Source organism: Microcebus murinus, chromosome 13, assembly GCF_040939455.1.
Source record: "Microcebus murinus isolate Inina chromosome 13, M.murinus_Inina_mat1.0, whole genome shotgun sequence".
In the NCBI taxonomy this organism is placed as follows: Eukaryota; Metazoa; Chordata; class Mammalia; order Primates; family Cheirogaleidae; genus Microcebus; species Microcebus murinus.
In genome coordinates, this window is record NC_134116.1 from 69,830,759 (window position 1) to 69,853,084 (window position 22,326).

Below are 22,326 nucleotides of genomic sequence, written 5' to 3' on the forward strand. Positions count from 1 at the left end.
TTGGAAAACATTGCCTAACAAAGACATCTGCAGTGGTTCTCAACGAGGGGCAATATGCACCCCCCCCCCAGGGGACATTTGGCAATGTGTGGAGACATTTTCAGTCACCTGCATGGGGAGGACCTACTGGCCCATTAGTGGGTAGAGACCAAGAATGCAACTACCAACTGGCACTAAGTGCAGTTGACATGTGGGAAGAAGAAAAGAACAGCATCAGTTTCAGGAAGTGAAGATCTGATAGAACAAGGCACAATGTTTGGAGAGCTTCCTCTTTTTCTCCTTTTCCCGGGGGCTGAAACTCAGACATGGCAAGATGAGCTGACTGGGATCAAGTGGAAGAGAACTCTCGGGGAGGCCGGAAATAAGGCAGTAGGAACCTGGGTTGCCAGGCAGTCAATCTCCTGCATCAAGACCACTTGCCTCCCGGGGGCCCTGCAGACCTCGGGACTCTTATGCAGGGAAAAATTAACTTTTCTGTTACTTGACTGTTAGGGAAAAGGAAAGTATCTGGAAAGGAGACTCATTCCTGCTATCAAAACAGTAGGTCTGAGCAGCGACTCTGGAGATGTTAATACAGAAAACTCCAGCACCATAAAGCCTCCTGCAGATGTTACATAAGGTCTCGGCTCTCAGCCTGTGCAGGTGCAGGGACACGTGGGCGCCATCTGGCGTGCTTCGCTGGGTGTTCCGAAAGTTGTGGGCCAGTCGAGGTGCCGGTTTAGACATACGTGCCTGTATTTTTAGAAGGTACTTTTAAAATCTCAGTTTCTGGGACTTTGCTCTTCAGCTAAGCCACACCAGCTGATGTCTTTGCCTCCCATTCAGTCTACTCCATACTTTGTTTTTCAAAAGCTGTGTTTCAGAGTGTTTCAGCCTTGATTGCTTTTTATCCCAGACAAGCCACATATGGCGCTTAGGGAAGGAGCACTTGTTTGGACCCCACAGACTGTAGGATGGGAGTCTTAGCTGTAGTGTCGGGGATCGGTCAGAAAATAGGTCGGGGAGAAACAAAGGATGGGCCTCAGATGGTACTGGAGCATGCAGCTGGCGTAGGGGGGCGAGGGGAGGGTGCAGGCTGAGCCTTCCTGCAGGGAGCCGACATGCAGAGTTTCCTGCAGGGCTGCTGGGGAGCATGAAAATCATTCTGCTTCTATAGGAAGCAAACTTTAGTTGTCAGTTATACCAGGAATGCTCTGTTCAGCTCACCCACACAGACAAGCTGGAGACTACTTGAGGATGGTGAAAGCTTTTAAAACCGTGAGGCAGGAGACAGTGAACCCCCCAGGCACTGGGGGTACTCAAAGGGGAAGCCAAACAGCCGCTAAGGAGATGGGAGGTCAGAATATTCCTGCATTGAGGAGGGGACTGACAAGGTCACCATTGATAGCTCCATATTCTAAGAGGGTGCCTTTCACCTTGGAGAATATACACATGTGAAGGGCAACTTCTTGGAGCATTACTGAACCAGAATTGTAAGTTCTCTCTCTTTGTCATTGAACGGGTGCCATTTTTATAAAAAGTCTCTAGAACTGACTGTGCTTCCTCTCTCTCTCTTTTGCATATAGCGACAGAGAGGAATATTGTTCCATTTGGAGACTTTGTACCTTTGCCAAATTAAGAGGAAGCTTGTCTTTGTACTCAGAAAGCACAAAGCATCTACTGCTCATGATGGATTCTTCTAGATGAACTTGCCCATTTCCTTAACAGTTTGGAATTTAGAGTGGAGACCTATTGCAAGGCCTCTCTGCCTGAAAGTGCTTTTATTCTGGTTGGTTTTAAAAAGAGATGAGAGGAGTAAAAAACGTTCCTTGTTTAAAGACTATTCCCTAGCCAGCATGCGACCGTCTAGACACTCGAGGGACTTCACCTTTGCCTTGTCCAAGATTCTCCAAAAGGCACATGTGGGTCCTGTTGAATGCAAGAGCACGTTGGGAGCTCAGGTGAACTGCTGGTGCTGGTGGTTGAATTCTGTAACCATTTCTATTCTTCAGCACATTCTATATCACTTCAGTCTGCCTACCAACTGTTGGTGAGTGGGGGGAGGATCTGCCTAAGTGGTGGTTCTCATGCCACCGGGAATGTGGCCAAAGAATATGCTCCACCTCCTCCCTCTACATCCCCATCTGGGTTGTCTCTCTAAGTCTGCCCATGAAAGAATGCCCATTTCTTGAGGTCAGGTCCTAAGGGAAGGTGAGAAACATTTTAACTTCTGTCTTAACAAATCCCTGGAACTTCTGTAAAGCTAATGTTGTACCTTGTTAGATAGCGTGCAGAATAATACTTTTCACCTCCAAGAACTGTGACCATGAGGACTACAGCAGAGGTTTAATCAAACCGTGCTTGCTTGCCAGGGAGGGTTCAGTCACCAGAGAACCAATTCGTGTGTTTGGTCTTATTCCCTGGACTTTGGGTAGGCTGCAGTCTTTAGCGGCGAGAGAAATGACCATCTGGCAGCTTCTTTCAAGTGGTTTACCTACGTCCTTCAATATCCTCTTTCTGAAGGAGCATCTGCATTGTTGAGTGTCTCCATAGCCAGGGGAAAATGTGATCCTTCTAGAAAACTAGTCAATGAATTATAGGGGTGCCAAGAAGTATCAGAATGACAAAGTGATAGCCCCCCCAAGGCAAACGTAGAGGGAAGATGGAGGGTCCTGCTTTCTTCCCTGCCTGAGGCTATGAAAATGTCCTTGGGGTAAACAAATAGGCCATTTCGATCATATTATTCACTATGTTGCAAAATTGTGGTTTTAAGCTGACAAAGATTTTGGCATTCTCTCTAATTCAGCATCAGTTCTTCCTCACTGTGTTTCACTATTATAAAATACAATTCCCACTTAAATTAATTAAATTACTTAAAATCTAAACTTTAATTGGAAAAATGGTTGGAGTTTTTTATATTCGTTTTTTCCCTAATCTATGGCTTGGCACTGCAATATTCTTCAACTGGGTTTATTTTGACCCTAGGAAAAAGAAAAGCATCTACTATAAATTATTCACTTCTGTTTATGTTATTCAACCCAAGCCTTTCAGAATTATTCTGATCCCCAGTGTGACTCATGAAGCTTCACTCTTATCCTGAAGGCAAGTGGTACAAGGTTTGTAATATTTGTAATTATCTTTCAGACTCCACCATCCTCCAAGCTATCACTTCATTATAACTTCACTTCTGAAAGAGCTCATTGTTTCTTTTTTTTTTTCTGACACAGTAAACATCTTGATAGAGAGGTAGCTTTAGTATCTTGAATTTTTAATTTCATGTTGATCTGAGAACTAGCTATTTGCCAGTCCTTCCTTGGTCTACCATCTCTCGCTTGTCTGCCCCCGCCATGGGCACGGAGAGAAATTTCCCAGGGTTAATGCACAAAGCAACAGCTTGCTAAGGCCACAACATTAGATCCTGGGGTGGTGAGGGAGCCACCACCTACTCAGGAGACCTGACTTCTGATATAAGTCATTTAGTCTCTCAGAGACTCAGTTTCCCCATCTGTAAAATGAGAGGTTGGATTAGTGCAATGAATACCAAGAGTTCATACAAGTAGTAACAGGATCAATAGCAATTCAGGCCAGCATTTATTGAGCACCTACTACGTGCTTTTTAGTATGCCAGGAACTGGTTAGTACCCAATAGAGTATGGGGGAGAGGAGACAGACTAATACATGGATAAATTTGATTGATCTATCAAACTCAGTTCAAGAGAAGCATGGCAAAAACCCACAAGTTCAATACTTCAGAAACCTAATGAAACACCTACATTTGCTCTGATAAGACGAAACTGGCTAACGAAAATACCTAGTTACCTTCTGGTAGCTGGAAAAATGTCAACTTAGTGTGGTAAGATTGGTTCTATGATGGGGACCCAGAGTCCTGGTTTGGAGGTCCAGGCCATAACTTGCAATGCTGGTACCTGTGCCAAACAGCATGCCACAAACCCCTAAAATCAACTTTTTAATTCATGTTGCGGCTCACAGATGGGTATTATTAACAATATGCACCATCTGGTAGCTTTCTATTTTAACTATGCATTCCTGCTAACTAGATGCTGAGCTTTTGAAATTATTGTTTTAAATTTATGTGACCTGTCAACATTCATGACCTGGAACAAAAAGTTCTGGTCATCTGCCCTCGTTACAGTCTTGATTTTGATTTAAAATGAGAAAGCGGAATGTTACTTAAGAGCAATTTGTTGCATAAACCAACATTTTTCAAACATGAGATCTATGAAATAAAAATTAGCAAAAAAGAGGTCTCGTTGGTGAGAAGACTCTGTGCACCACTACCAGGTGGTGAGTATTTTGAGTTCCAGAACTTTGTCTTGTCCTCCATCGTGCCTGCAGCCCTCAGCGCCTGGCACGGAGTAGACACTTGATAAAAATGTAGTTGCGAGACTTTTTTTGTTGCCCAGACTAGAGTGAGTGCCGTGGTGTCGGCCTAGCTCACAGCGACCTCGGACTCCTGGGCTCGAGCGGTCTTCCTGCCTCAGCCTCGACTGCAGGCACGAGCCACTATGCCTGGCTGATATTTTCTAGATATATTAGTTGGCCAATTAATTTCTTTCTATTTATAGTGGAGACGGGGTCTCGCTCTTGCTCGGACTGGTTTCGAACTCCTGACCTCGAGAAATCCGCCCGCCTTGGCCTCCCAGAGTGTTAGCATTACAGGCGTGAGCCATCGCGCCTGGCCTTGATGTGAAATCTTAATACTCATAAATTATGTGTTTTCCACATAAAAGTACTTTCTGGAGTTAAAATTCTTATTTGACATCTTAAAATAGCATAGTTCTTTTACTGTGCATCAACATTTGTACATCTAACTTTATATTTATAAAAGATAAATTGCTATTATATTTTCTGATTATAAAAATTTCAATTTTGGCCGGGCGCTGTGGCTCACGCCTGTGGTCCTAGCTCTTGGGAGGCCGAGGCGGGCGGATTGCTCGGGGTCAGGAGTTCGAAACCGGCCTGAGCGGGAGCGGGACCCTGTCTCTACTGTAAATAGAAATCAGTTGGCCAACTGATATATATATATAGGAGATTGGCCGGGCGTGGTGGCGCATGCCTGTAGTCCCAGCTACTTGGGAGGCTGGGGCAGGGGGATCGCTCGAGCCCAGGAGTTTGGGGTTGCTGTGAGCTGGGCTGACGCCACGGCACTCAAAAAAATAAATAAATAAAAAAAAAAAAAAAAAAAAAAAAAAAAATGTAGTTGCGAGCTTGCCGACGAACCAGAACATCATGGCCTTCCAGTTTGGTTGCTAGAGTTCTTCCGAAAGTCTAGGCAGATGTCCAAAAGCTAGGACAAACTCCAGGATGTGTTGTCAGTTGTGTGGACAGAGCCTTGAGCTAATTTGAGATCACACGTTCCAAAGTTGTGTTTTGTGAATTAAAATCTACACAGACACCCTTAGGCTTGATCGTCCCATGGGAGAGGTCCTGGCTTTTCCGATCACGTCTTCTGATGTTCTTAATGTTGTTTCTTGGTTACTCCTATCTTTTAATTGTTGCTAGTATGCCCAGGTGTGTGGATGTTTTTTTCTGATTTTTAAGGAATGGAAATCTCTTGCAGGGCCACCAGGGTAGACCAGAACAGCCAACAGTGGCCCAAGTAATTGTTGGGGAAGACTGGGTTGGTTCTGCAATGCCCTGGTTCATTTCTCTCTGCTTTGGGCTCAAAAAACAGGCAGAGGAAGCCACAGCTACTAATATTTCAAAGCAGAATTTCCTTTCTCTCTCTTTTTTTTTTGTTTCTAATTGCTCCCTCTTCTTTCACCTCAGTTGAATTCATGAGGCTCTCCAGGAGACACTATTCTCTATGTCTTATCTCCTATTTCTAGTCTTTTAACATCTATAAGTCATATATACTCACATTCCTTTCTTGCTAAACAATATAAACCACTTTGTTGGTTTGCATATTAGAAAAAAATAGGAAAAGATGTTTTTATAAAGCCATTCAGAATCTATAAAGGAGAGAAACATGTTTTGAACTTAGAATATTTGAAGTTGCTTGGATAGGGAAGAAAAACTTTGAAGTTGAAGTCGGGCCTCAGAATTAGATCTGGAATTATTATGAGTGTTTTGTTACTAAAGTATAAAATAGTTTAAAAAAATGTATAATGGAAAAGTTAAAGTAGTTTAATTTTAAACTACCATCCTTACAAAGATCACTACTTTAAAAAGGCTAACATATTTCAGTCATTACCTGCAAAGATAAATATTTATAACATGATGGACTAAGTGATAAATTTTAATATAGAATGTATTCTTACAAACGAATAAGAAGAAGAAGATCTCAATTGCGAATAGGCAAAAACAACATAAAAGGTAATTGTAAAAGAAGAAATACAAATGGTTAATATTCATGTGGAAAAAAATGTACACCCTTACTGGCAAACAAATTCAGATTTCAACCAATGAAGTCTGATATTTGTTTAGAAATTGGCAAAGATGTTTTTGAAAATGTAATACCTAACCTCAGTGAGGGATCAGGCAAATGACCACCCATGATCTGGAGAGAGCACAATTTGGGTCAGACTTTCTGGAGGGCAATTTGTTAAGAGTTTTTAACATATTAACTGCCATGTGAGTTGGATTTAACTCATGCTAGCTTTGAGCCCAGGGCCTTGTGAAGCATATGCAGCTCACACATCTCTTCACCTTGGAAGCTGCATGAACTAATTTTCAAGTTGCATATAACTCACGCACAGAAAACAATAAAAAATAACAAGTTTTTCAATAAAAAATAACAAGTTTTTCATTCATAAAAAATAACAAGTTTTTCATCCTTTCATTAGAAAGGATCATTTTGTTTTTGAAGTTTTTATTCTATTTTTGTAATAAAACACCATGGCCCCCAAGAAAAAAATTTTTTTTCTAGTGTGGCAGTCAGTGTGTTAAAAAGTGCTTCTTTCAACTCACCAAACCTATTTATTTAGCAGATTTTTTTTTAGCTTAAATTTTTTTATTTAGTTTGGAAGAAAAAAGAAGAAACTGGACTAGAAGGAATGACTATTATCTATCAATAGGGGAATGATTGAATAAATTGTGTCATAAACATATTGCAAAAGATAATGGAGGTCTTAGAAGAAGGATTTTGATTGCTATGTATTGACCAAGAAAGAGGATTATAATATATAATAAGTAGGGAAAATGTATAATGTATGTCAGTATCTTATAATTTCTATAAAAAGGAAACAAAAATTGTTTATGTGTATATGTATTTATATAAGCTTAGAAAAGCTACTATAGGATCCACACATGATTAGAAATGGTAGTGATATTGGAGGGGTGAGAATAAGTATATTGCTATTTTTTCTTTAATTTTGAACTTACAATTTTTTAGAAAGAAGAGGGTTAGCAGATATTTTTGAGCACCTACAATATGCCCTTGGTTTCTATTAATAGTTACTAGAAACTAAATTTTGAATGCCAGGGACTAAATCTATGTTAAGGAAAGAAGTGGCTAACTGCACACTCATTTACAAGGGTGTTATTGAGTATTTATAATAGTGAACTACTGAAAGCAAGTTACATGTCCAATAGTAGGGATTTGGTTAAGTAAATTATGGTATTCTGTATAGTCAAATGCTCATCAGCCATTAAATGACAACATGAAAATGCTCTTATTGTAGTGTTAAAAGGGCTGATAATAGGTCAATATGCAATGCGCATATATGCGCAATAGGTCAATTAATGCCAATGTTGTTGACATACATAAATGAGTAGAAAACATTCCAGACATTTGTAGACCACTCTCCCGCTCCCCACAAAAAAGTATCTCTTGGTCATGGGTTATTTGGGTGTTTTTAAATATACTTTATATTTCCTATCTATAGTACTTTATCATTGCAAACATACAAAGATTATTTAATTATTAAAAGTGGTTTCTTAAGAACAAGATGTGTGGGTTTTCGCAGCATTATAATTGGTCAGTGCAGCCTGTTAAGAGAGAAATGGAAAGCTCTTTGAGATTTAAGGTGTTTAGCGTAGAATGTAATGAACACAAACACTGAGGATTTAAATCTAGTGAAAATGAAGTTATTTCTCATCCTCAAGCCAAGAACCATTAGTATAGACACAGTACAGGCTCTCTAGTAGCTTCCTGTGGTGGCACTGGCGCACACCTTGCCCTTGTATCGAGAAATATCGCCTCTCCGTCAATTTTACCTCTTCTAAGCAAATGCTGTCACTTCCCACACATCATAAAGACCCACAGCTATCACTGTGAGGACCTCCAGGACAATAAACTTGGCCCTGTCATGACGCATGGAATCTTCCATCGCCACATTTCTTGGTTTACGAGGCTTATATTTCTTCTAACATTTTTCTTGGAAGAAAGAACAATGTATCCTAAGAGAGACCCACGTACACAGATAACTCAAAGAGTGGGTAGAGAGAAACCCAACAAAAACACCTCTTTATCAGCCTATTACTCTGAAATCTTCCAAAATATTATTGTACAAAAAGGAAAACGAGGAGGCTTGGAGTATTATGTACTTCCACGTCTAGGAAGCCCATCTCCTGCCCTTCCTCGTTTTCTTGGTTCCGTTTTCATAGACGAGCGTTGGGCTGGCAGGAAGTAGATGTGGCTGAGGATGGTCCGTGTATTTCTATTTCCAGGTTTACTGTACATTTTGCGTGGGGGTGTGCGCTGTTAACCCAATGATGATGTGTGGTTGTTGTTCTTTCCCCAGAATGTCGAGTGGTGAAGTCCACTTCTTACACCAAAATAGCTTCGTCGTCCCGCAGGAGCACCACCAAGAGCCCCGGCCCCTCCAGGCGCAGCAAGTCCCCCGCCTCGACCAGCTCAGGTAAAGCCGCCACGGAGACTCTGAAGAAACTGCCTTGTTTCCCATGCAGGATGAGCAGAGGGTGTGTGAAGCTCAGAGCGTGAGGTTTTTAGGAGAGTGTAGGTTCCGGTTTATAATTTTAGAACACGTTAGAACAGTTGAACAGATTTGCTGTAGTCTAGCATGTTGGCTGCAAGAAGCAGCAGCGAGTTTGAAAAAAAAAAAAAACCTGCTTAGTGAAGACTCAGGAAACCCAGATTTGCCCACAAATAGAAGTGCATTACCATTTTGTATCATTCCTACCACGGAGGTTAACCTTTCAGGCTCTAGAACTTTCTGTTAAGGAATTTATTCTACCTGGGATTGGCTTGCAAAAAACTTCCAAAAAATTTGCATTTGCTGAACCTTTCTTTAGCACACTTTTGGCTGTGGTCTCAGTTTCCTTTCGTGGCTCTGGAGCTAAAAGCAGTGAGATTGAGAGCGTAGAGCAGGGACCACTGCAGTGACCCCGGCCGGGGTCTGCCTCCCGGTGCGCCCTAGAGCAGGTGTTGGAGCAGGTGTTGGAGCAGGTGTTGGAGCAGGCTGTGTACTCACGAGTGAGCACCTCGGCAGACCTGCCTTCTTCTTTGGTCTTAAAATGTGCATGAATCAGTCAGACGGTGTCTGTGTGTGTGTGTGTGTGTGTGTGTGTGTGTGTGTGTGTGTTTGATCTTAGATGTAAGGTCTATGCCACTAACGAAGGGAATTTATCAAATGATCTAAATTGTTGAGTTGGAATTATTACATATTGCAGACATCAAAGTGACTGTTGCCTGATTTCATGAAGACAGAGTCGCTGTCATAAATAGGGCAAAGACGTTTGGGCCCTACTTAGAGGCTTGCCTTTACTCAACAGTGTGGGCTCAGGGATGGAAAGAGCTGTAGGCTGTAGTTGGCTCAGAAGGAATATGGCCTATAGGCGGGGTCATTATAGGTCATTGCACAGCTAGACCACCCAGCCCAACCTGGTTCTTTAAAAGTCACTGTCCCCTTGGGGTTTTACCAGCTACTTCTGTTCCCAAGGTAGGTCTCCCAAGACCATCTTCTCCTCTGACACTCCCCGTAAGGTGGGGATGATGGGCGGCCCCTGCCCCTTCCCACAGCACAGCCTACATCACAGCTGGTCAAGGAATAAGTCTCAGAACACAGCCGGCACTCGGGATGTGGCTAGTTTTAAGGGTTTGCCTGAGAACTCCACCTTTAATGTGGCGTTGCTCATCTAGATTGGACAGAACCCTAAAATGAAACTTTGCTTAAGGGTAAGGTACCAAGACTCAAAGTGTAGGTGCATGAGAGTCACTTGAAAAGTTGGGAAAGTTTGTCATCCTGAACCCCCATGCCCATTCTAAGGACCTACACCTGTGTTTTAGCAAGTACTGCAGATGGTTGCAATCAGGTAGTCCATGGCTCACATTTTGAGAAACAGTGGTGAGTGCTGCAGTTCTCAGACTAGCAGTGTCACCATCACTGGAGCATGTGTCAGAACTGCGAAGTCTTGAGCCCCTCCCCAGACCCACTGAATCGAAAACTCTGGAGCCAGTTCCTGGCACTCTGGGTTTCCCCAGCCCCTCCAGGTGATTCTGATGCACACTCAAGTTTGAGAACCACTGGGTTGTGGATAAGAGAAAGGAAGGAAGGACAGAAAGTCATTTGACTCCAGATGATTGGAAGGAAAGATCTGACTTGCTCATCTTTGTTTATTGGCATGACAGAAATGACTTCCTTTCTACCTCCCTGCTTGCCGCCAAGTGACAATGACCATCTTTAACCCTTATAACCCAAGACCAGACCTCTAGTACCCTGAAGTGTAGACCAAGAGAGCAATGAGCAAAGGAGAGTACCAGACCCTACCTCCTTCTTCTACCTCCTTGCCTGGGCCTGGCTGCAGAGAATTAGTCACCTGGGAGCAGAGAGAATCTGTTAATCTGTCTGGAGATCATCCCTTCCCTGGGTACTGGGGACAGTCCCTCGCTTCAGGAGCACACACGCACACACAGAGATGAGGAACTCCACAAAATGTCAGAGTGATCCTGGAATTGCTGCATGGAAAATTCTCCTGAAGACCTAAACTTGTTCATTAATAGGCTGACAGGTGAAAACTGAGCTCTGTGAAGGGTGTACAGCCTTGACCAAAGGACATTCCTCATTTCCTCTTTTTAAACCTGGCCTGTAGGGTGAACCCTCATGGAACAGTAAGGGAGAATGAGGTCATGCGCCTAGCCAGCATCTTGCCCCTAAAATTTTGACTGTTCAGTACAATCATGGCAGCATATGAAAGAGAAACAGGGCCCATACTAACTGAAACATTATCAGTATTATTAAAAATCATCAATATTAAAAAACAAAATTAGTTCCCAATCCAAACAAGCTTTAACATCGGCAAATTTTACTTAATCTTTCCTCTCAGTATGTACCATGAATAAAGCAATCAGATGTGAGGGGCTGCATCTAATACAGAGTAGTTAGCCAAATTTTTCTGTCTTATACATTATAGATATTCCAAGAGAAGGGATATGTACTATAGCTCTTAACTTTTTATTGTTGTTGTTTTTAGCAGTTTTGTTTGTTTTGAGACAGAATCTCACACTGTCGCCTGGGCTAGAGTGCAGTGATGTCATAATAGCTCATAGCAACCTCAAACTCCTGGGCTCAAGCCATCTTCCTGCCTCAACCTCCCAAGTAGCTGGAACTATTTGGCTAGTTTTTCTATTTTTAATAGAGACAGCGTCTCACTGTTGATCAGGCTGGTCTTGAACTCCTGAGCTCAAGCGTGAGCCACCGCCTGGCCAGCAGTTTTATTTTTAAGAGCTGTAAGCAGCAGTTAAATAATCCTGGGTTTAGGTAAGACTTTTCTTTTGTTTACTTTCTTTCTTTTATTTTTGTCCCTATAAGACAAGAAAGGTAAGGAAGAGATCACATTATTGGGCACATGTTAAAGATTGGAATTCGGAATCTAATTTTTAAAAGATAACTATGAATAAAGGCAGTAATTTCCCTTTAGAATTGTCTAGTAATATAGTCACTATTCAGCATTCTAAGATTTATATTCACTTACCGAAAGCAATTTTGGAAACTCAAAAAAGCAGATAGGTAAATGTATTCAATGTATTTGTACGTTGCCACCAACACTTGTGTTTGTTTTTCTAGAAGTTTAAAATGGATAAAATACTTGCTTCAAAATCAACTGGTTGCTTCAAACACACACTTCCACTTTCTATTGTTTCCCTGAAGCACTTTTAAACTCTAGTTAAAACCTGGTTGATTTGACCAGCACTGACCTGTAATCTGTGATAGGTACGTCATGCCAGGTAGTATCATTTCCATAAAGAAAGTGGAGTCCAAATTCATTCTAAAATCATTATGTTCTTGAAAAATTAACACTTTAGCATATCTTTAACTTCAAGATCAAAATTAATTATACGCCAGTGATCATATTTAATGTGAGCCTTTCATGTGTATAAGATTTTCAACTTCCTGCATTTTGACCTAGAAGAGATGACATACAACCACTTCCTGGTTATATAACAGCTTAGGGTATGTAATGACTGTCTCTTGATTCTGACTTGCTACCAAATCTTACCACCTTCCTCTGGATGATTCCAATTAGAAGAGATTTTACAGAGCAGACACCTTGCAGTCACAAATGTGTGATTTTGCCAATGACCTCAAGAAGACTTGCTTTCCCTGGGAGCTGAGCCCAGGGTTTAAGAAGTCCAGCAGTGTCACCATTTCTCACCAGCTGCAGGATGTCAGGGGAGCCCCTCCCCTGGACCCCTCCGCTGCTCGGGCCCAGGTCTTCCCTCCCTACTCAGTTATCGCTTTTGAAACCAATAGAAAGATGAGATGAATTATCTCTATGCTGATTGCATCGCATTTCTTTGAAATAGCTTGTTTAGTGTTTTTTTTGTAAATCATAGGCACTCAAATGTGAATGATTTTATTTCAATACCCCTTGAACATTGATGTTGCCCCAAACCCAATTACCACCCTGAACCTGACTTTTCAATGTCAAAGAATCTTTGTTTTCCTTCTCAAACATTAAAGTTTGAAATGATTTCTAATGCACTTTTTACATTTCTACTTCCAGTATTTCCTCTTCCCACATTACACAGAATTTAGAGCATATTAATTACAAAGTTAGTATTTGCTCAGTTTTCAGACCATGCTGCTATTAATAACAACATGATTAACTTGTATGTAAATGAAACATCATAGTTTACATAGGACTTTTATCTCTTGGGTTTTTTTTTTTTTTTTATGCTCCTATTAATCTCCTAAGAAGGAAGATAATATCATCTCCATTTGTAGACACGAGGAAGCAGAGGCAGGGCTGAGGGAACTGTTTGCCTGGAGTCGCTGGGTCAAGGGTGGCAGTTCAGGGCTTGTACGTGGGACTTCCAGCGTTCTAGACCCACCGGACTGGCAGTCCTTGATACCTCCTTCTTCACCTCCACTTACTAGAGTTTTGATCTCTAAGAAATAACAAATCTAGTACCTGAGTTGAGATTGCAATTTACAGCACCATAACACCTGACATCAGACACCTAAGTATTAGTCCCCATCGATCCAGGAGGTAAATGATTCGCCCCAGCTTAACAAGGTACATCCGTGACGGACAGAACCTCTCCTTTGTAAGTCAATATTAGAATAAGCACGAGAGTCCTCTGTAGATCTTCCCTTTGTCTCTTACGCGTTCCTCTTCTTAGGACTAGAAGAAATTCAAGGTGATTTATTAATGTGAGGTGTTCATTTACAGGTTCAGAAATATCAGTTGCAGGCCCACGAGTGTCAGGCGTTTGCTCAGCACTGATGATGCAGACATGAAAGGAAACAGCCCCTGCTCGAGAGAGGCATGGAGGTCAAGACCCCCGAAAGAATTTATAGATGACATAATTCACATACCTGTTGAATTACTATTAGTCTCCATAACAGAAAAGGCCAAAAGAAGGCAAGTGGAGCGAGAAAAAAGAGAAACCAGAAGTCTCAATAACATACAGAAAGAATAACAAGCCCCCAGATAATTGCATGCTGAGACATAGGGTGAAGAATCACTAAAGAAAATGGGAAAATGATTTTTAGTCGCTTCTTAAAGAAATGAGAATATATAAGAGCATCATAAAGCGTGCTTATTATGGGTTGACTTTTTTTTTACACATGTGACTTTGGAACACAGAAGTCTTGTAAAATGTGTCATTTAAAAGTGTAATTCTTTCAAGCAAATTCCCTAATCGGCACAGGGAAGTTATAATAAAATATTTCCCCAAAATAAGAATATAACATGCATTAATTTGGTTTTAATAAAGACCGATAACATTTAGTTTTGCTTTATACTATTTTCTTAATGCTAAAAGTATAAGAAACCTGTGCTTCCCTAGCTTGAAGCTTTTTTTGCTGCAATCCTCCTTAATACTTACAGATTTCAAAATTGTGACTTCTTCTTGGATTCCTTAGAAAAACTGTGGGCTTTTTGTTTGTTTTAGAGTTTTTATTTTTATTAGATAGATAACCAACTTTTTCGCATAGAATGTTGCCCTGTATTTAGAATCTCTGTCTGTAGAAGCTATGGCAAACATAACTGAGCCCTCTGTGGGAACCCCACACCCACCGATTCAAGCAGGAGCTAATGCACTTTCTTGCCCTTCAGAAGCATGTAGGTTAAAGTAGAAACAATCATGGCAACAACCGTTCATTCATTCACTATGCATTGAGAACCCACCATGGACCAGCAATGTGGGTGCAGGCGATGCAAGGGCGAGCATTTGATAGAGGGAAAAGCCAAGTGCCTTAACTAATGAACTTCTAGCTGACTGAACCACCATCCCGCACTCCCCGGGCTTAAAACCTATTTGTACGTGACTCCGGAAATCCTGAAGTCTTTTTATTCATGCTATTCAAATTTTACTTTTTTTTTTACAGTTATATAAAAATGTTTTATGCAGCATATGCAGATAAGACAAGAATCAAAGCTGCAGAAGCAAAGAAAATTTTAATCAGCTCACAAGTCCAGTTTGTCAAATTCTTTTGATTTATATCAAACACCTCCAAAGGCAGATTGCTAGCTTATTAATTTTAAGCTCAGTCTTTTCCTTTACTGTAGAGAATTCAGCCTTATACTTTTCTATGGAGAATCCTTTTTGCTTTGAGGCACCAAGGGAAATGTGGAGAACAAATGCATCAAGAAAATCGTAGAGGCTGCTGATTCATCCTTGTGATTTTAGCATTTCTTGCTGCATATAAAGCTCATCCCTCCTTCCATTCTCCTTGTTTGCACCCTCTAAACCCCCTGGTCCTCACCCGAGCAGTATCTCCAAAGGTACTCTTCAGAACATTGGGCCATTATCTTGACTTACTCTCTCCTTGGGGGAGGCACCCTATATCCGCTGCTTGTGTAAACTTCTCACTGTTATTGTCCCAGGTCAATTAGATATTTCTTAGATATCTACTGTGTTCCGGGCATGTGTTAGGTCCCAAGGATAGAAAGATGATTAAGCCACAGTCCTTGCCTTCAAGTTGTATATATTCTAGCTGGGAGACAAACAAATACAGTCATGTGTCACTTAATGATGTGGATATATTCTGAGAAATGCATCATTAGGCAATTTCATTATTGTGCGAACATCACAGGTGTACTTACACAAACCTGGACGGCACAGCCTACTACACAACCAGGTAGAGCCTATTGCTCCTAGGCTGCACACCTCTATGCAACATGTTACTGCACTGAATACTACAGGCAGTTGGAACACAGTGGTATTTGTGTATCTAGACATATTTAAACCTAGAAAAGGGAAAGTAAAAATCCAGTCCTATAATCTTATGGGACCACTGCCATATATGTGATTTGATGTTGACAGAAACATCACCATGCAGTGCATGACTGTATACCGCTTCCTATAATAGTGGGAAAAGTGCCACGGTGACCCAGAGGAAGCAGGGGTTAGATCTCATTAAGAGAGGCAGAGAACACTTCCAAGAGAAAAGGACTTACAAGTTGGAACTTGAAGAATCCTGCTAGTCTAAGAAGAGCCAGGAGGAGGGCGTTCCCTCCCAATGTGACTTAAGGTACAAAGACATGAAATCGTATGGTATGTTTAGGGACCAGTTGCTAGTTCAATAAAAATGCAGAACAGAATTCTAGGAAAGGGCTGGGGACGATGGGGGCAGCCCAGTTGGTTGTGGTCAGTGCACAGGGCCGTGGAAGTGTGTTTATGAGATGAAAGGGGATTTTTTGCAAGGCCATGAGAGATCACAGTGGAGTTTTAGAAACAGTGGCACAGTGGTAGAAAAGATCGCCACACCTGAAAGGCTGAGGCCCAGGGAGGCTTAGGAGGCTGCTACAGTCTTCCTGCAAAGAGATGGTCTGGACAGAACTGGGACAGCAACTGGGGAAGGGGAAGACTTCGAAAGGGAAGGAAACCCAAACTTTAGCTGGATATGAGGCCAGAGGAAGAGAGAGTGACCAGAGGTGCAGAGAGGGTGTGCCCGTGAGGAGGGGAGGTGGGAATGAGTTCCATTTTAGACATGTGGAGTGCAAGGTGCTTCGGAAGTGTCAGTTGGCCATTAGCAATAAGTAACCGTGTTTGAGTCAGGAGATTTGAGCTGACAATAAATATTTGGGAGACCTTGGAATATCCTAGCACTGTGGGAGGCTGAGGCAGGAGGACCACTTAAGGTCAGGAGTTTGAGACCAGCCTGAACAAGAGGGAGACCCCGTCTTTACTGAAAATAGAAAAATTAGTTGGGCATCACGCACCTGTAGTCCCAGCTACTGGGGAGGCTTAGGCAGGAGGATGGATTGATCCCAGGAGGTGGAGGTTGCAGTGAGCTATGATGACCCACTGCTCTCTAGCTGGGGTGACACAGCAAGACCTTGTCTCAAATAATAATAATAGAAATGTAAGCTACCTCCCCACTCCCCGCTGAGAGATTTGTAAAGATGAAAACGAAACCGAGGGTAATGTCTAGGATTGTAAGAGCAGATCAGAAGAGGCGGGAGGGGGACAGACGTCCAAGGGGCAGAGAGTTTCAAGATGGAGGAAGAGGCCAGCTGAGCTGACACGTAGCATGAGAACCGAAAGGAGGTCACAGGGTCACAGCGAGGACACCACTGCAGCCTGCGAGGGAACCGTTTCAGGCGGCGAGACCAGATGGCAGCAGGCAGCGGCCTCGTCTGGGAGAGCCGCCCACGGCCGTCCCTGTGGGATGCTCCAGGACCAATGCCAGGCGCCACCCCGCGGGGAGGTGCCCTGCAGCCGCAGACGGGGTGGGGCTCGGCCCAGGCCCCCCTCCACCCAAGCCCTGGGTGCCGTAGCCCCCATAATATCCACCCCTTCTTCTTGGATCCCAGCTAATAGGGATCCACAAATGTCACAATTTTCCACCAGAGGAATTCTAGGTGATACCATTGTAATTGTTGAATTAATTTTTTTCTTTAATTCAAAATCATCTCTGACTCCTTTCGCCCCTCCCCGTGCACATTCAGTGTGTTGCCGGCCTCCCTGGCTCCTCCTCGGCGCTGCAGCCATGCTCCCTTTCCGTCCAGCGTGGCCTCCACGCCGCTCGAGGACTTTCCCATTTCTCACAGGCTACAGCCGCTGCTTGCTCGCTGGCCTCCTCCCAGCCTCTGTGCCCGGCGCCTTGCACCTGCCCGATGTCCAGCCTGCTGCCCTGACTAACTGTCTGCCAGGCAGAGTCTGGACTCCGTGCTCTCAGGGGAAGGACGGTCCTCCTCTCCAGCCATTTCCCCCACCTCTCCTCTGGACCCGTGCTCTCTTCTAATTTAAATTGTCCCCAGATAGTGCCTGGGCTCATCCACCTCCTACCTTTATTCCTGTCACTTGGCCTAAAATGTCTACCCATGTCACTTCAGCAGTCCCATGCACCCAGTTTGGCCCCACTGATCTCTGCAACTTTCCCTGCACCTCACCTCTGAGGGCCTCCCCTCTCCTGAGGTCCTGCTGCGGGTGATTCCGCCCCCAGCCTATAGCTGGGGCACGTGCTCCCTGCTAGGTGGTGAGGTCTCTTGAGAGCAGATCTTCTTGCATTCACAGTGACTGCAAGGTCACGGTGACCATTAGGCAAACGCTGACCCCATGAAGGAATTGAGAAATCCCAGCTGTTCGAGTTGCCTTGATTCCCTGAGGTTCAAAACCTTTTGTATAAATATTTATTAAAAAACTTAGTTCACAGAGCCATGTCCTTTTACCCCTCTCTTCTGTGACCTCTCCTCCCCATTGTTCTCTGTAGATGGTTTCTTCGAACTGGAGCTATTATCTCAGTTTAAGAAGAGAATACAGACACGTGGAGTCAATGAGGGCTACACCTCACCTACAACGTGAGCACCCACGAAGCTAGAAGCAGGGAAAAAGCACTTTTTCTTCCCTCTGTTAGATAGCTGTCTCTTTTTTCTTGATTCTGTATGGTTTTTGCCCCTTTTTTTTTTCCCTTCTCAATAAGATGGCAGGATATGGACGAGGGCTGGGTAAAGAGATTTTTAGGCACGCGACAGCCTCCTCCCTGATTAGGGAGTTGAAAGCCAGCTCTCCCTGGCAACGTGCCCGGACTGCCGCTGCTTACACCCAAGGACACGCTCATATATGCAGGCACGCTGCCTCCGCTCATCCTGATTAAGTGCAGCACCAGAATAAATGAGCTGCCTTAAGTGCGACAAGATAGCGAACCGCAAGGTGGATTTTGTGGCCAAAACGTTGCTCTCCTTTTAATTAGGTCTGGCTTGGAGGTTTCTCTGACTTCAGGACCAGTTTGAGACACTTAAAAACATTCAGCTTTCCCTTGGTGCCTGAGACTTTTAGGAAAGCAACTGTAAAGAGAAGAAATGCTTCATGTTCACAGAGAGGTTCCTAAATTAGCATACACACGAGTCCAGAGTCATGTAAGAGGAGCAAGGAATTTTGTCAAAGTAAGCCAAGTATTTCCAAATTATAGAATTTTTAAACCAATCTTGATATTCCATCATAAGCATCTTAGGGGCAGGGAACAGTAAGAGTCTAGTATGTACTAAGTGCGGGCTGTATGTGCTGATTGGGTGACATGCATTATATTATACAACCCTGGACTTGTGGCTCCAATTAGTGAAAAAGAGTGGGATCAGCTGTCCGAAATGATGAAGGGAAAGGTAACACTGGACACTTCCTGAGGATTATCATTCAACAATGTGCTGTAACCAATAAATGCTCTTGGATCCCTGATGGGCTTAAGTGACAGCTGAGTTGAAAAAGAGAAAGGGTTATGGACCAGGAGTGGCAGGTGTCAGTGCTGAGATCAGATTTCTGCCATGGCAGTTTGGTGGCCAGTTATGTAATTGATCATCACAATATCTGTGAATAATCCATCCCGAAGTTGAGCACTTCTCATTCAAGAGGTAACAAGCAGAGCAAGGAAGTACTAGGATTTAAGCAAAATGTACTCAGACAGATCTGAGCAAAGGAAACCAGACCTGAGAATAAGGCAGTGGTTCTGATGAGTTCTTTACTAATTCAGAGGTTAGTGAATTCAGATTGAAATAGTTAGTTGTTCCATCTGCTTGGCTACTCAACAACCATATTATTAAGTTGAGTTTTTCCTATTCAAGGTAAAGATTTGTTTAATAAGGGCCTCTGAAATTTAAGTTGAATTTTAATAAGTTCCACTAAATAAGTAACAAAGCTCTTTTTATTGGCACTTAGGGACTTGTGGTGTTATGGAATAGAAAACAAGTGAACTCAATACGTCTGTCAAACTTACTTATGAAAGAAAATTATTTATTCCAGCAGTGATTCAACAATAAGGTGTGTAATGCTTTCTGGATGTCAAGGGCCGTTTTAAGAAGTTGTTAATGCTTTAAGAGGAAGAGTCTGGGCAGAGCTCTGACCCTAAGAACACAGGCTGTTCCCAACTTTGAGGCAGGTTTTGTTCCAGAACTGCTTGATTGTAAATGACTTGTTTGGCACTTGGGTTTCGTTTGTCCAGAGAGACAGCAATGCAAGCAGAAGCACTCAGCCTGTGGCTTTCAATAAAGTAGTGGTAGAGAAAGAAACCTAGATGTCCTGAGCCCTGCAGATGGGACAAGCGTTCTGGGGGTGCCCTGAGGTGCCAGGACAGGCCACTCATGGGAAAAGCGCAAAGTTTTTTGAATAAGACACAAATGAGATCCAGTTTTATCTCTGCCGCTTTCTAGCTGTTTGTCTTTGGGCAAGTTACTCCTCTGAACCTCAGTTTCCATCTAAAACAGGAAAAATTGCATGAGCCTACATTGCAGAATTAATGTCACCTAAGGTGCTTCAGTACAACGTGCCCAAACTCTCTATGTCCTTCCAGACTTGCTCCCATTTAGCCTAGCTCATCTTCAGTCAGTCAGTTACCAAGTCCCGTAGTTTTTACCTCCTGACTCTTTCTGGAACATTTCCATTCACCTCCATCCCCGGCACTACCCTAGACCAGCCACACCTGCATCTCTACCACAGGATGAACACACGTGCTCCGCTCTCTGCCACCTCAGCATTCTTGACACTTGCCCAAGGGATGTCCCTGCACCCAGTATCGTTCTCCTCTAATCCGTTCTCGACAGGGCAAGAACTCTGGAGAGCTTTTAAAAATGCAAGTGAGGCCTTGCGGCTCCTGCCTAAAATCATTCCATAGCTTCTCATTGCCCTTTGGATAAAAACCGAACTTCTTAGCGTGCATGTTAAAACCCTGCACACCATTTGGCCCCCACCTCACTCTTGGTGCTCTAACCCCTCCAACTCCACAGACTTGCTCCTCTGACTATTTAGGTCTCTTCAACATACCGCACTGGCCTCCGCTCCCACATGCAGCCCTGAAACAGGGGGTCCCTCCTTCATTGTGCCTCCCAAGCCTGCCCGGGCCAATGACGCTACCCATTGCCTTCTCTGTAGGGTGGCAGGCCGATCTCGAGCCCACCGGTCGTTAGGATTCCAGTAGCAGCACCCAATACTTCCCTTGTGGGAATACTTGACTGTAATCACTAGTTTAGTTCTCTGGTTTCCTTGTAGGCTAGCAGGCTGGTGCAGTACAGGAAGGTGACAGTACCAGGGTAGGGTTCGGACTGCCTAGGTTAGATTGGGGGCTCTGCCTGTATTTTCTTGTCAAATTGCTCATCCATCTTTGTGCCTCAGTTTCCTCCTTTGTAAAATGGGGGAAATAATACTGACTACCTCACAGAGTTATTGTGAGTTAAATGAGTTCATAAATATATATATTAATACATACATGCATATATATATATGGTTAAGTGCATTGATTGGTACATAGAAAATAAGTCTTCAATAAACTGAGACACACATATAATGAGTGCTCACTAAATACATACAGGCTTTTTATTGTTTTGTTTTGCTTTTTAAACAAGGTATTCCTAAGACTCTTTTCCTGTGAGTCCACACTTGCCCTTTTTCTTCCTTGTCTGTTAGCTTGGTAAGATTGGAGCCCCAGAAGTAAAAAGTGTTAATACTGTATTGGCTTCCCTGTTTTCCCAACCCGTGTAAACTTTTGCTACGATGTAAAGACATAAAGTAGAATACAAGTGGGCAAAGGAAATATCATATTCATAAAACATGTTCTGCAGCCAACCAGCAGGGCACCCCTTACCTCTCTCGTTGTAGATTCTGCCTCTGCTCAGATCTCTGTAGTCCTCGCCTATTTTGGAGCCCTTTCCTTAGAGGCCCCCTGCCGGTAAGTCCTCTGTGGTGAGGCCGGAGCGTGAAGCCCGTTTGGCACAGATAGGACTGCAGCGCACAAGCAAATTAAAGCAGTCTCAGCTTTCCATTGCACTTTGCAAAAAAAAAAACCCAAACAACAGCAACAACAAAAACCTATAATTTGGGGGCTTTCTTTTTTAGAAGGAATCATTAAATACATTTCCAAGGCAAAACTACAAATTAGTGCAGCACGGGGCGTGTGACATTTTTTAAGGTCTTTGGAGGGAATGACAAAACAAGGAGCTTCCCACCTTCATGGGCTGTAAGTTTTCGTGAAAACATCCTGTCTGAAAATAAATCAATAAACATTGCAGCTTGCTCCTGAAATTTGTGAGGGTGTTCTTATCACCTGGTAGATAGCAGGCTTCAGGAGAGTCATTGTCATTTCCATGTTCACATGAGTCACTGGGTCTCTTGCCCCCCAGAGGCACCTCATTATGATTCAGTGCAAAGTACCGAGAGCACAGGGGCTTCCGGAGGGAGCCGGGTGGGGGTTGTGGTGGCTCCTCCGTTGGCACAAGGCTTAATTGACACCTTTGATGTAGCCTAAGACAGAACCCGCACCTCCCACTGCTGCTTGGGAGACGTCAGCCTTACGCAGAAAAGGCATCTGCTGATGAATCCTGCATCTCATTCAGCCTGCTCTGGCAGCAGCCGTAGCCACCCCTAGCGAACCCAACCGGTTCCCACTCCGGCTGGTGCTCGGCTCAGTGCTGAGACGAGATTGCACCTCTTGGCTACTGTCAGGTCCAACACTAAGACGGTGTCCATGTTAGAGCTCATAGAAGGTAAGT

The 22,326-nt window shown here is 43.3% G+C and overlaps 1 protein-coding gene across 4 annotated transcripts in view; it reads left to right on the forward strand.

Annotated features, from left to right (window-relative positions):
• The window catches only part of DCLK1 (doublecortin like kinase 1), a 322,579-nt gene that overhangs the window by 221,717 nt on the left and 78,536 nt on the right, over window positions 1-22,326 (forward strand). For 3 of the 4 annotated variants that reach the window (XM_012748076.2, XM_012748079.2, XM_020290423.2), the window contains exon 5: window positions 8,685-8,801. In XM_012748076.2, coding sequence (XP_012603530.1) covers window positions 8,685-8,801 — 117 coding nt within the window. The other variant, XM_076009485.1, reaches the window with a different exon arrangement.